We start from the raw sequence: 15569 nt of genomic DNA on the forward strand, positions 1-15569 counted from the left end.
TGCTTGCTAAGAACGTTTTTCAATATATTTGGGTTTATTAAGAGGAATTTCTGAGGTTTATTAAGAGGAATTTCTTATTCCTGAGAATAAGGACATAAAGTCTACTGCACTTTGGACACTAATTATATATGGATTTAATTTCCATACTAGATTTCTTGTCTTACCACAAAAAAAGAAATCATTGAAAAATTCAACTAATTCAGAAATATGCAATGTAGAGAGTGAAAATTTCCATTATCATGTGTAGATTTGAATTGTGGACTTGGTGATTCTTTGTGAATACAAAATAAATTTGCTCATTGGGTAAGAGTATGGCTATTGAAAGATGAATGTTTTGTTACTATATGGGGCAGGCAATAACTGAAATCATCGATCTGCTTATTAACCTCCACAGTGTGTGCTAAGTATAAAATGTTTGTGCTCACCTGTGGTATCTGTATTAAAGTCTTGGGCATTTTGTCCCATTCCTCGGAATGCAGACAGGTTGGTGAATCAGAGGATAGTCTGAAATCAGATATGAGAGGTGGTATAAGGGTCTGTTAGCAAAGTCAGTTGTAGTTTAATTTTCTTTCTTTCTTTTTCTTTTCTTTTTTCTTTTTTTGGTAATTGTAGCATTTACTATAAGTATGCCTTTGGGAACCTTGTGAATGTCTTAAAGACTTCTAATTGGTGGCCACTCTTGGCAAATAGCTTAACATAGAGATATAAACTTTGGTTTATGTATTCAGGGTATAAATGAAAAGCAGGAAGATAAATAACTCCGAATGTGGTTTTTTTTTGTTAATTTTTTTAAATGTTAATTTATTTTTGAGAGAGAGACAGAACGTGAGCAGGGGAGGGACAGAGAGAGAGAGAGAGAGACAGAATCAGAAGCAGGCTCCAGGCTCTGAGCTGTCAGCCGAGAGCCCAACATGGGGCTTGAACCCACAAGCCAGGAGATCGTGACCTGAACTGAAGTTGGATGCTTAACTGAATGAGCCACCCAGAGGCCCTCCTCCCCGCCTTTTTTAAAGTTTATTTATTAATTTTGCAAGAGAGAGAGCACAAGTCAGGGAGTGGCAGAGTGAGAGGAGGAGAGGGAGAATCCCAAGCAGGCTCTGTACATAGTGCAGAGCCTGACACAGGGCTCGAACTCATGAAACCCTGAGATCATGACCTGAACTGAAATCAAGAGTTGGATGCTTAACCAACTGAGCCACCCAGGCGCCGTGGAAAGTACTTCTTTTCATTTGGCCCTTTTAGATAGAACATACTTGATATTTGTAGTAATGATACTCAGGCAGAGGGGCAGAGTTATAGTTGTCATTCAGCCTTTGGGGCGTTAGTGGAGTTAATGAGAACTGTAAATGGTTGTCAAGACTTGTAGTTTCATGGAAGGAACATTTGAATATATAGTGAGTATGATAGCTTGATGGTGATGGCATTACTGCTGGGAGAATGGGTCTCTGAGGGAGAGAATCTTCCGCTCTTGGATAAATCTTGACACAGACCTCATGTAGAAGGTTTTTGCTAATTTAACACTCTTACAGGGCATTCCTAATCAGTATGCTTCATGTTAATCAGTATGTGTGCTTCAGTGAAGTAAAGGAGAAATGAATTCTTAAAGTTGACTTTTAGGGAAGAGACATTTTAATTTTAGGAGGTGTGAGACATGATCTTCAGGGAAAACAGTGATGAAACCATAGAGAACAGTCTTGGAGTTTTTGTACTTGACTCCATTGTCTCTTATTTCTTAAACTTGGTTTAAGTTCAGGTCCTTTTCATAGCAGCTCTAAACTTGCTGTAGACGGTATAGAAAAGAGTGGATAACACATTTTTTAGATACTCTATAGCTTAGCCATGACCATGTCCTGTCTAAATGTGGTAGTAATGTAGAGACAAAAAGGAGAATATCAAAATGCTGTTTTCCTTTTGGAAGCAAAGTGTGTAACAAATTGGTTTGGGAATAGTGTTGAAAGTCCTGTGATTAAACAGCAAACAAGAGCATGAGAAGGGAGTTTTGTTTTGTTTTGTGTTTTTTTTTTTTTTTTTTTGTCTTCCCTAAAATCGGCTTAGTTTATTTGGGTAAGAAGAAAGGGAAGAAGATACTCTTCGTTAAATTGATTAAGCATTGTTCTTTCTACCTTCTTAATCTAAACTGTAATCTTTTTAACTTCTGTTGCATGCATTGCTGCATTTCCTTTTTACGTGTGCTCTTATTTATTTTCATGGCAAATGCATTTTTAAACAGTCTCTGGGATAATTATTGCCATTAATTTTCATATTTCTATTTTAATGATATTTTCATTTATTCCTTTTGCTAGCTGGATTGCCTTTTGCAATTCTTACTTCAAGGCATACCCCCTTCCAGCGAGGAATATTCTGTACTGATGAGTCCATCAAGTACCCTTACAAAGAAGACACCATACCTTATGCGTTATTAGGTGGAATAATCATTCCATTCAGTATTATTGTTGTAAGTCAAATCCACTTTTCCAAGTTTATCACTTTTGGGCAGTTGGCTTAATTTTGTGTTAATCTGTTAATTATTGAATGCATAAATGTCCAAAACAATGTGTGTTTTTTCGAACCTTTAATTGAAGGTGTTACTTGATCGAGAAAATCTCAGCTGTTTTAAGTGGGACCAAAGGAATAACAATGTATAATTAGAAGAACCTCACTGAAAGTGTGTAGCTTTTATGCTAATCTTTTTCGGAGTCCCTGTGATGTGTAGACCTCTCATTTGCTATTGGTGCAGTAGTCACGAAATAGATGAATGTTATAGCAGTGTGTTTTTAGCATACTTTATACCCTAGGGTGTTTTATAATTTGCGGAATCAGTGTATATGTACCTACTTTCTAGTTAATGAGTTCTAAAAAATCACAAGTAACTAATCTTAAGACTTCATTCTAACCCATGTTACTTTAAAGAATTTTTATTTTTTTGAAAACTTTTTTTTAACATTTATTTATTTTTGGGGCAGAGAGAGACAGAGCGTGAGCAGGGAAAGGGCAGAGAGAGAGGGAGACAAAGAATCCGAAGCAGATTCCAGGCTCTGAGCTGTCAGCATAGAGCCTGACGTGACGCTCAAACTCATAAACCATGAGATCATGACCTGAGCAGAAGTTGAATGCCCAACCGACTGAGCCACCCAGGTGCCCCTAAAGAATTTTTAGATAATGGCACAAACTAGAGAGAAAAGCCAAAGTTCTATATATGATTAGCAGTGAACACAAGAAGTTTTATTGGTACTAAAACATAATAGCAACTATTGTTTTTAGAATTTCAGGTGGGAATGCTTAGAGAATGTGTTCCAGGGAGTAGACTTCAAGTGATTGGACTAGATTATTTTATAATGTCTTGACCTAGAGAGTCTGTGACTTAGATTAAATAGTTTTATGCTCCATAAGTTATAACTTTAGAAAGAAGAGTTATATGGTTTAAAGGAAAAAATATGGTCCCATTCAGGAGATAGGCTAACAAGGTAACATATATGTCTTGTCTGTTTTGGAGTTTATTGAAAAAAAAAACCCTTAATTTAGAAATGTAATGTGTTTTTTTTTTTTTAAGTTTATTTTGAGAGAGAGAGAGAGAGAGAGAGACAGAGGGAGTGTGAGCAGTGGAGGGGCAGAGAGAAGGAGAGAGAGAATCTGAAACAGGCTCCATGCTGTCAACGCAGAGCCTGACATAGGATTCAATCTCACGAACCCCATGAGATCATGACCTGAGCTGAAATCAAGAGTCAGATGCTTAACTGACTGAACCACCCAGGTGCCCCTAGAAATTTAATGTTTTATTCAAGAATAATCACAGTTCCTTATTAGCCTTGAGAATTAATCAACTCATAATTTGTGGTACATAATTAATCAAAGAAAACCTTCATTATAAACAAGTTTGTTTCATGAGACTGTGAGTTCCTGTTCTTCTGGGTACCGTTGCTGCCTGCCATGGACCTGGGCATGGTGGAATCTGGCATGTCCCAGGTGCTCAGATAAAATAAGAGTAATTGCACAGTAATACTGGTTGGCTCTCCTGCAGTATGCTGAAGTTTTAAGAAATCAGCAGATCCCTTTGATCTAGATACATCTTAAACTGAATTCTTACTACTAAAAGAAAGAAAGTCAGGCCTATGATTGTTCCTTTAAAGAGGCAGTAAGAGTAGTTTTTTATTTTTAAGTATATATGTTTCTGAGATACTATTTGAATATAAAAATTTTAGTAGGACACTTAGTTGCAAATATAGTTAACTCTTTAACAAGGTGGGGATTAGGAGCACTGACCCCCAATGCAGTCATAAATCCATGTTATAGCTTTTGATGCCCCCCCAAACTTAACTAATAATAGCCTACTATTACCTGGAAGCCCTACTGATAACCTAGTCAATTACCACACATTTTGTATGTTACATGTGTTATATACCATATTCTTAGAATAAAGTATGTTAGAAAAAAGAAAAAGTAAGAAGATCCTAAAGAAGGGAGAATACATTTACAGTACTGTATTGTATTTATCAAAAATATCCATGTGTAAGTGGACCTGCTCAGTTCAAACCTGTGCCTTTTGAAGGGTCAACTTAGTAGCCAAGTTCATGCAGGATTGTCCCTTGGAGTACTCTAATGCTGCTGCAGAAGTATTTGTCTTTCATTTCTACTTGACTTTGCATCTCGCTAAAAGGGATGCTGCACCAACAGAACTACAGAAAATCCATTACAGACCAAAGGCCTGCATCAGGAAAGGTTGCTGACTGCGGGCAGCAAGTGTGGGGGTATGGTCTGCCCATCGAGGGCAGTGCCTGACACAACACTTAGTAAGGACTTGTTATTTATATTTCATTAATTTGGAAGTTTTGACTCTTTCATCATGAGCTGTGAGAAAGTTATCTTTATGTTTAATAAAACAAATAAATTGAATATAGGTTTCTTTAAAAAAAAAAAAAGAACATACTGTTTAAAGGTGCTATCAAAGTCCTATTTTCATGTCAACCGTATCAACAAACACTGCACAGAGCAGTGTTTTATGTAGTAATTAAACAAAAAATTAACTTTGTTCATTAACTCCACTTCCTTCAGAGAGCACTTGGTTAAACGTGTAAACATTTAATTTTATTTACTAGAAAATCTATCAGTTCTTTAAAAAAAATCAGGACTGTGATTCAGACTTCATACCTATTCAATCTGATGAGACCATTTTGACTTTTCATACCCGTTCAATCCGATGAGACCATTTTGACTTTGGAAAAATATTCAGTAGAATAACGGGAACGAAGGTAGTTAGAGATATTTAGGAAGGAGTAGAAGTACACCAGTGATTTTAGACTACGCTTTTGGGAAGGTGGACCCTGAGTGGAAGACACATAATACAGGGACACTGTAAAGATGTATAAATCCTTTTGGTTGATGGGTTTTTAAAGGCGATGGTGAGAAAATAGTGTGGTGCATAGGTTATTTTGAAATGACTGAATTACATGTATTTAGGTAATTATTAGCTTTGATCTTTCAGAGTATTTGGTTTTAGTCCCCCAAACTTATCTTTATTTCTTTAATAATTTATCGTATCTTTGGAGTATAAATAATGTGTAACAAGTGATCCCAGCTCTAAAGTAAGACTACAGTTAGCTTAGGTGTGGACTTCAAAAGGCTAAGCATTGGCGTAAATGGTTCAAAGGGCAGAATAACATATTAAAATGAAACAAACATGGCTGTCATGTGTAGTGAAATGCACAGACACATCCCAACATTTAATTTGGAAAATCAGTTTAGAACTCGTCTATTTCCCTCAGTTAAGATAGAGGGCATAATAAAAAATGATGTACACTAGCCTAGTGTTAGTCAGCTTTAGCATCCCTCTGCCCTTTCCCACCATTTAGGGTTAAGTTTCAGCTTACACTACTTCGGTGAATCAGTTTGTCATCTGTGCCCAGTACTCTGAATTCTCCTAGTGAGCTGACTTGCTGTCATCAGTGTCAAGACCAGGGTTTAGGTGGTCCTAAAAAATGATCATCATGCCTAGGAAGACTCCCAAAGATCAAGAGTTGGAAAACAGTTGAGTGCTTATGCAGGATGAACAGCAGACAGCTGAGGTGGGGATATTTCAGCTGCTCAGATTGTGGTTGATTAATAAACTTGGTTTATATTTTAAATGATCAAAGAACAATTCCATAATGAAACATGAGAGAAGTATTTTCTTGCTGTTGATCTATCAAGGCAGTTGCTGGAATATCTTAACAGTCAGAGGAGACAGTGTATACTTTAATACGGGGCTACTGGAGGCACTTGGGGAGAACCCTAAGCAAAATTGCAGAGGTGTGGTATCCCTAGAAGTACATATGGTTTTTCTCTCCTGAGAAAAGGATCTGATTAAGTCATTCACATTAAGCACTATAATGAGGAATGTATTTCTGTGGGGCTTAATGTTGAAACTAAGGGTGTTTACCTTTTACCCAAGAGGCAACACTTTTAATTAAAATTTATTAACCACCTGCTGTTTTAGGCCACCGTGGTGGTACTGGCTTTCTATTCAATGACTAAAACTTCGTTCTTGCTTTTGTACAATTCATAGTCTACAATTCACAGTTGTTAGAGTTCTAACATTCTAATTATGGAATTCTAGGAGCCATGGAGACAGATGAAGAAATCTCTTTCAGAAGACAACCATTTGTTTTACCTATGATAAGGCTGACCCTGAAGATAATTGGAAATTATCTCCACTACATGGAAATGTTTGAATTTTCTGTAAAATTGTTAATGAAAATTTAAGACAAAGCCATGAAACTAGTTTGTATCTTAAGCACAACTTTGTGACTTGTGTCTCCCCACTTCGCCCAATATCAGCAAGCTGACTCTTGTCATTTAACTATTTATTTTGGTCTCAAGTGGCTAGAACGTGGATTATTTTATCAGAAAGTATAAATTTTTTTTATAATTTTGCCTTTCATTATTTTTTGGATTTCTTAGGGTTTTGGTCTATGAGCTTGTTAAGTATTTGGAAGCCTTTTTATGCCTTTAAACTCACTACCAATGGCCTATGCTGACACATGCTCTACTGGAAGCGGTGGGGGCGGGGGGGGGGGGGGGCTTTGTTGTCTCCACTTTTAGTGCAAAACAAAGTCAGTGAAAAATAAAGAGGAAAGAGTCACTTGAAATATTTTCTTGGAGAAGGAGACTATCAAATGTATGTTTGATCAGTTAATGAGACTTGCTAAGAAAGCCAGGCCTACAAGTCTGTAGAGGCAGGACTGGGAGGCTGTGTGTCAGCCGATCTCTGCCCTCTGTACCCTTTGGCCTCCATGTTAGATCTCTGCTTTTATATTAGTTTACTCCCTGAAAGTATTTTACTTTTTAAAATATGATGGATGTGTTTGATTCAGAGGAATGTTTGATAAAAATGAAGACTGCCAGAAAAAGTACTATATAAGGGATATTCTAATTGGGGAAGTTTGTCTTCTTTTAACAAACCATGGTTTTTGTTCTCTGTGATACATCATTGCGTATTAAAACTCACTGTATTTGAGTACAAGAAAAAAAGTAAGATCGTATTGTTTCAGGTAGAGTTTGAAATTGTTTTGGCCATTGCTTTTTAAGCAGTATCCACAATTCATCTAGCACCTTTTTTCATGGTGTAGAATTAGCTATCCTAACTGACTCTCCATTTGCAAATGGAAAAAAAAAAAGGTGGTGTTTTGAAAATAAAGATTTTATTGTGATTTATCATTTTCTTTTCTATTTTTTATTTTGCTTAAAGTGCCTGGTTCCTGCTTTAACGTACTATTTTTCTGTTTGTTTTTCAGATGATTGTTGGAGAAGCCCTGTCTGTTTATTATAACCTCTTGCACTCGAATTCCTTTATCAGGAATAACTACATAGCCACTATTTACAAAGCCATTGGAACATTTTTATTTGGTGCAGCTGCTAGTCAGTCCCTGACTGACATTGCCAAGTATTCAATAGGCAGACTGCGGCCTCACTTCTTGGATGTTTGTGACCCAGATTGGTCAAAAATCAACTGCAGTGCTGGTTATATTGAAAACTACATATGTCGAGGGAATGCACAAAAAGTGAAGGAGGGCAGGTGCGTGTTAAATCCTTAATGTTTGTTTTATCTTGTGTATTCTTGGGAAATAAGGTTCCAGAAACTGGAGATGAGTTAGCCACTAGCTTAAAGAGAGAACTAGTGTAGTTACTGGGACGTGAATTGAGACCATTTTTTGACCTATTATCTTATTCTTTTTTCCCCATTTTTGCCCTACCTTCTATTTAAGAGCATTTTAATGCAAGTCTTTGTATGTCCAATGAATAATAATGTAAAATGAACTTGGTATGTCATATAGTTCAGGACCAGCAAACTTTTTCTTAAGGCACCAGGCAGTAAATATTTTAGGTTTTGTGGGCCATTTGCTTAATTTGACAGCTGTCCAGCCGTACTGTTGTACCAGGAAAAACCCATCACAGACAATCCTTGAACTAATGGCTTTGGTTATATTCCAATAAAAGTTTATTAACAGAAACAGTGGCTGCTCCAGGGGTTATAGTTTGCTGACTTTTGATGAAGTCCAGTTGTGTATTAAGTTCTGCTCAGTCTCTTAGTATTTTTCGAGAATATTTTTATAAGGACACCTTATATCTTGACAGCTTTTGGTGTTAGGGTTGCCTTCTTTTAATATCCTTCGTGGGCTCCTTTCTATACCTGGAGCACTGTTAGTCATGAATGAAATAGATGTGTGGAACCCAAAAGGTCCAATTCTTTTAATGTATAGATGAGGAAACGGAGGCCCAGTAACATTAAATAAAATCACTAATTAGTAGGAGAGCCAGTTTCCCATCTCAAGTCTCAGCATTGTCGCCTTTATTTTTCTATATGGTTGACCTTGTAATTTTAAAGTAGCTATCACTTTACGTTAGTTATTCATCATCCAACAAAGACTTTTCTCTGGGTAAAACATCCTTTGACTGTTTCTCATATATGATTCTCAGACGTTTTATTATCCCTGTTGGTTCTCTTATAAGCTACACAGGCCTTATAGTAGCTCCTAATTTTTACATTTAGTAGGGATGAAAAAACACTTTACTTAACTAAGAGTATACACTGTGCTGTGTGCAGGAGATTCATCAGTGAACTAGAAGGCTGTGGTTCTCATCTTCATGGAGGTTAGTCTAGCATGGAGGACTTATATTAAACAAGTGATGGCAGTGGAAGAGAACCTCCTTGTTGATAATGAGGCCAGAGAATAGAGAGGCTATTGAATGGCAAGCTTTGAGGTGATCATAGGAGGACTGATACAGGGGTATAAAGTCCTAATGAATGAAGGAGGGAGAAGTGACTAATGCAGTAGGGAATTGAGAAGTAGATAGTAGAAAGTAGTATTGTTGAATTTACGTAAGCAAGCATTTTTATGAGGGCTAGAGGAAGAATGGTGCAGAAATGGCTTTGAGGAGTAATGAAATTACCAATACCAGACCTGGGCTCTTAGGGTGTGAGATGTGGAGATCTCATTCTCTGCTCTGAAAGCACTATAGTGTCTGAGGGAAAGTTCTCAGATTTAATGACTAGGAGGTTAAGCGACCTTTGGTGAAGAGTTTGAAGACCCAGGGAAATACAGAGGACTATCCATGCTTGTCTCTCTAATATCTCTCCTGCATAGAAAAACTCTAATGTTTTCTCTTGGCCAGGGGATTCAAGAAAGTCACCAGGTAATAAGGGTTTACCTAAACTCCAGAAAATACCATTATAAATGATTCTTAAAGGACACAGACTCTTCACACATGTACTGTTTCTCTGGTTCAGGGGCATAAATCTTGGCTGAAAATTTTCTTGTAACAATATGTCTTTTTTGTAAATTTTTTTAAATGTTTATTTTTGAGAAAGAGAGCACAAGGTGGGGGGAGGGGCAGAGAGAGAGAGGGAGACACAGAATCTGAAGGAGGCTCCAGGCTCTGAGCTGACAGCACAAAGCCTGACACAGGGCTCGAAACCCACAAACCACAATATCATGACCTGAGCTGAAGACAGATGCTCAATTGACTGAGTCACCCAGCACCCCTGTAACACAACAATATATCTTATTGAGAGGTTTTTCTTTCTTATATAAGCCATTTGGACAAAATGTGAAATAATATAATTTATTTTAAATAGCATAAAAGTAATTACATTTTTCAGTCTATACATGTCCAATTATGTATCTCTTCCTAATGTATCTAAATTGGCCAGCATGTACCATTATACTCTGATGACTTAAGTACATGTAGGTTTTTTAACACTTTACCCTTTAAAGTTTCTTCAGCAACCCACATTTTGAATGAGAAGATCTGTTGGTAAGCTTTCGGGCTCTGAAATAAGGAAACTCAAACCTAGAAATGAAATTTTAAGAAAATTTTGTGTGTTCTGAGAAAAATGTGATTTCCATTAATGTTTCCAGCATAATTTAGGTGTTGCTGCAGTTTCAGAGCTTTGTGACACTGGTGCATAACTATGGCTTTGCTTTGCTATTCTTTTGTGGAGCATAATTTGGTTGGATTCAGGCTTTCCTATTGCTTTTGTTGAATTTTACAAGTCAGGATGCCAAAAACACAAAAACATTTCAGTCTAGACATTGTCTGTAATATATTAGGATTATAGTATAATCTCTTTTAATATATTTCTCTACACAGCCTGCCCCCTGTACTTTTAATTATAAAATTATAATGCTTAACGTTGGAGAGAAGGGAACATAAGCACCCGAAATGAGTCATTTTTGTTGACAATAAATGAGTCACAGTTACATCTAGGGGTAAGAGTACTCTTCTACAATTTTGGCTTTTGGTCTTGATTTTTTCCCTATTTGTTCTGTTATTTTCTTCTGTTCCCTTCTACTCCTTCTGTCCTTCCTGCCTGTTTGCACGGCCTTGTGGTCTCATATCACTGATGGACTTTTACCAGGCTTCATTTGTGGCCTTGGATCCTAAACATAGAAGTGAGAACATAAATGGACTATAGTGGAATACTTACTCATTGTAATATCCAGAGAACTTCATTTAAATTTAAATATTAAATTTAAAATTAATACCTGGGGATTTACTATAAATGAAAAGGGGCTATACTTGTAACTGAGGGACATCCAGCTGCCATTGCTTATGCCAAAGAGAATAGCATTACTTTAAGTCTGTGAAAAGAAATTACTCAAGAGCCCAGGTAGTTCAGACCTGTAGCACTCTGCCCAGGTGAAGATTCTCTTTAGAGAATCCTAGGGAGATGCTCTCAAAGAGAATCTTTAGACCAATGGCTCTTAAATGTTAGTAATTCATTAGAATCACCGGGAGGGCTTGTTAAACTACAGATTTCTAGGTTTCATCATCAGGTGTTTAATTCTCGAAGTGGAGGTGGAGGCTGAGAAAATGTGTTTCTAACACACTCCCAGAGGCTGCTCTGTCTGTGGTTAATCTCAGGACCAGACCACACTTTGTGAACCAGTGCCTTATATCCCCTGGATGGTGGGAACACAAGCTCGCATGACATTTGTTATCTCAGGATGTAATGCAAGGTGAATTTCAGATTGTGTACAACTAGCTTTGTTACTGAATGATCTATCACTGGCCACTAACTCAGGCAATGAGTGGGTGAGCCCTGGTGTTACTGGGGCGGATTGTTCTGTGCCAGGAACCCCAGGGGGGCTGGACAGCTCCTGGCTAGGTTTGCCAACACTGACCTCTCTGCCAGCAAGATGGACACCTACAGTGTTATAGAGAGAGGTTGGGAGCATACATACAAGAGAGCAGGCAGGGAACACGTGATTGTGGGTTGGGGTCAGTATAGGTTCAGCCCATGATCCATGGGCAGGGAAGGGGACGAGTGGGGTATGGTCATTTTGTTGCTATCAAGGCTTTTCTGGTCTGGCGGTTGGGCTATTCAGGTCTTTGCAAAATGTCTTTGTCAGTGACTTAAGAAAGTGTGGTTAGAAATAAGCACTGTGGCTTTTCATTAGAGCATCAGTTAATCGGTCTTACCTATTTCTGGTTTTAACAGTTGGGCTGTATAGTGGAGCAAGAGAGCTCACTAACAGCTGCTTTATTTGTGATAATATAGTATAGAAACTGTTGTTTTTAAGAGATTCACTTCTCTTTTCTGGCTTTATTTATTAAAAAAAATTTTTTTTAATGTTTGTTTATTTTTGAGAAAGGGAGAGCATGAACGGGGCAGGGGCAGAGAGAGAGGAAGACAGGATCTGAAGCAGGCTCTGTGCTAACAGCAGAGAGCCTGATGGGGGCTAGAACCCAGGAACTGTGAGATTATGACCTGAGCCAAAATCTGACCGTCAACCAACTGAGCCACCCAGGTGCCCCTTTTGGCTTTTATTTAAATTACATTTGCTTAAGCATAGCCTCAGTGTTCCCGATCATTTCTGAGTGACTGGTCTTTGGCTATATAAATCACATGTTCAGTACAAAGTCATTTCTTTTGGATTATGGCCACTTTATATTACATAGATGTTTACTCATGATATGTTTGGTCGAATGTGAGACATAATTTTCCTTTTGTCTTTCTTTTAAAGCAACCCCCATGCAGGTAAATAAAGGTAAATTTTGAGGGAGTGCCTCAGTAGTGAAAACCCATTATAATTAGACTGATTAGCTGTGGTATAAAGTATCTGGTAAAACCTGCTTTACACTCTGAGAGAATGGCTTCTTCTGTGTGGTCTAATTGTAGACATTACAGGATAGTTTATCTTTCAGAATAATTCAGGTTTATCTATACTTCTCATGTGTATCAGTAATCTAGAAGACAGCCTTTGTCTTCGTCTTATATCTACATGGTAAAAGCAATATATAGAATAAAAGAGGGAATGATTAAAACAAATTTTTTTTAAGTTTATTCATTTATCTTGAGAGAGAGAAAGTACAAGCGAGGAAGAGCCAAAGAAAGAGGGGGAGAGAGAGAATCCTAAGCAGGCTCCATACTGACAGCACAGAGCCCAAGGGGCTCGAACTTGGCAAACCACGAGATCATGACTTGAGCAGAGACTAAGGCTTAACCTACTGAGCCACCAGGTGCCCTGAAAGAGGGGATGATTTTAAAAGATCCTCCACTCTGTGAAAGGACATTAGGTATTAGTGCATTTAAAAGGAGAGCGACTTCAAGGCCAGCACCTCTTTCCTGCCACCTCCTCTGTTCTGAATGTTAGTATGTGATACTTTCAGTTGTAGCTGTGACTATTACCTCACTCTCACACTGACTCTTTTTGCCCCATTGTTTCTTTTTTTTCTTTCTTTTTTTAATGTTTATTTATTTTTGAGAGAGAGTGTGAACAGGGGAGGGGCAGAGAGAGAGGGAGACACAGAATCCAAAGCAGGTGCCAGGCTCCCACCTGTCAGCACAGAGCCCGATGCAGGGCTTGAATCCATGAACTGTGAGATCATGACCTGAGCCAAAGTGGGATGCTTAACTGACTGAGCCACCGGCCATCCTAAGCCCCATTGTTTCTTACACTTTAGTCACATTGGAATCACATGGAGGGTTTGTTAAATACATAGAGCTGGGCCTCAGCCCTAAAGTTTCTGATTCAGTGGGTCTGGGGTGGAGCCCAAGAATTTTCATTCCCCAAACCTTCCCCGATGGTGCTGTGGATCCTAATCTGCATATCACGGCTTCAGCCTATCTCTGAAGTTACTAACTTCAACTACTAATTAGTCCTAGTCAGTGTGGAAGCTACCAAGGTGTGCAAGTTGCTCTCGTGGTGTTGCGCGGGGGCTGCGACATGTTTGGAGATGATGTATGTGATAGAATGGATACAGGCTTGAAGGTGTAAAGATAAAACCCTCAATGAAATCAGAGGGTAGTCATACCACTTCTAGTAGAGGAGGCAATTTGGAGGGTAAGGTTTGAATGTGTAGAATTAGGGTGGGGTGTGTATTCAGGTCCAGGAGCGACATGATCAGAGGCAGGCAGGCAGGATTAGGGTATATAGGCAATATTTTAGTAGACTTAATCTACTGGTATCATTTTAAAAGGGGGTTTTGTTTGTCAGTTGTTAATTTATAAAGGCAATCTGGGGCATTTAAGGCTAAGGAAACTTTTACTTTGTTCAGAAATAAAAACAAAGTTACACAACAGGATACCTAGTTAAATAGCTAAATATATTCTTACACATAATTTTGATTTAGCCTGTGTTGCATTTATGCATTCCATATAATTTTGTTTTAGTGTGGAATAAAAGGAAAAGATTTTTTCTCCCTTGAGATTTAACTTGGTGCCTGAATCTCTTTTATGAATGCAGAATTAGTTGCCTTGACATGTGACTTTATTTTGTTTGATGTGCATACTTGCAAAGATAAGATCCCTTCTTTGCATTTAGTGACTTCCTACCACGATTTATTGGTAGATATATGTACGTCATAATGTATTTTAAAAACAGCCCTCCCACCCCCAAAACTAGTAACAGTCATGCCATCCACTTCGCCCTTTTTAAATGGTAATTTAGAGAATTAATTATGAACAAATATATCAGCTTTGGGCGCTTTGCGAAATTGTCCTTGGATTTTCTTCTTAGTTTTTGAGTTAGAATGTAGGAGGCAGTGGATATATTAAGATGAAAGAAATTCTTAGGTTTTGATAAATCAAGCAGTGCTGTGCATTAGATGTTAAAAGGTTACTAACTCACATGAACACATCATCAGCTGATTATTTTATCTTGATGCTTTGTACCTTCACCTTAGAACTCTTGAATTCCACATTGTCAGCTTTGAAATATGAAAAAAAAAGTTTCATAGATATATTAGTGAGTACTTTTTCCAGATTAAAATATAATGATAAATCTCATAGATGGAGTGGTGTAAAGCTTGAGTTTCCATGCAGAATAAATGTGAACAACATGCATTAAGTATTTGAATTTTATTAGAAAATAAGTATTTTTATTGAGAGGTTAGGATGTGAGTTGCATTTGTGAATAGTAAAACAAGCATGACTTTGGGGTTGTGTTGGCTCATAATTCAGAGATCACTGAAATCTTTCTTCATGTGATTCTTTTTTAAAAAAAATATTTAATTTTAATTTTTAGAGAGAGAGAGAGAGAGAGAGACCGTGAGTAGGGAGAGGGAGAGAGAAAGAATCTTAAGCAGGTTCTGCGCTGAGCGTGGATAACTATGTGGTGCTCCGTCCCACAACGCTGGGACCACGACCTGACCCCACAGTCAGGAGTCAGACACTCAACTGACTGAGCCACTCAGGTACCCCTTTTCGTGTGCTTCTTAAAGAAAACAGTATTTTTCTGTTTTAAGTAACTTTTGTATTAAGGCAACAGGAAGACAGGAAAAGCATCAGCATTGGTTTGATGTGACTATCTCCACAAAGTGTCCAAACTATTGACTTAATCTTAAGAGTATTCCTACTCAGTAAGTTCAAAATTATCTTTTTTCTCATTTCTCTCCCTTTGCCATTCAAAGAGTGGTCCTCTGCTCTGACCAGCAGGATGGACATCCCTTGTGAGCTTGGTAGAGAGGCGTAATCTTGGACCTCACTGCTGGCTGACTCAACAAACCTTATTTTATGTAATAAATGAACTTATATATGCACTCAAGCAAGATTATAGGATTGGTTAACCTTTTTCTTTTGTGTTTGTATCCTG

The 15569-nt window shown here is 37.8% G+C and overlaps 1 protein-coding gene across 4 annotated transcripts in view; it reads left to right on the forward strand.

The window, feature by feature from the left end:
- PLPP1 (phospholipid phosphatase 1) overlaps nt 1–15569 on the forward strand; it is a 90099-nt gene that overhangs the window by 52505 nt on the left and 22025 nt on the right. For 2 of the 4 annotated variants that reach the window (XM_025924381.2, XM_086700934.1), the window contains exons 2-3: nt 2304–2455; nt 7767–8047. In XM_025924381.2, the coding sequence (XP_025780166.1) occupies nt 2304–2455; nt 7767–8047 (433 nt within the window). The remainder of the gene's footprint in view (nt 1–2303; nt 2456–7766; nt 8048–15569) is intronic. The other 2 variants (XM_025924380.2, XM_086700931.1) reach the window with 1 other exon arrangement.

Source organism: Puma concolor, chromosome A1, assembly GCF_028749965.1.
Source record: "Puma concolor isolate L17-30 chromosome A1, mPumCon1.1.hap2, whole genome shotgun sequence".
NCBI lineage: Eukaryota > Metazoa > Chordata > Mammalia > Carnivora > Felidae > Puma > Puma concolor.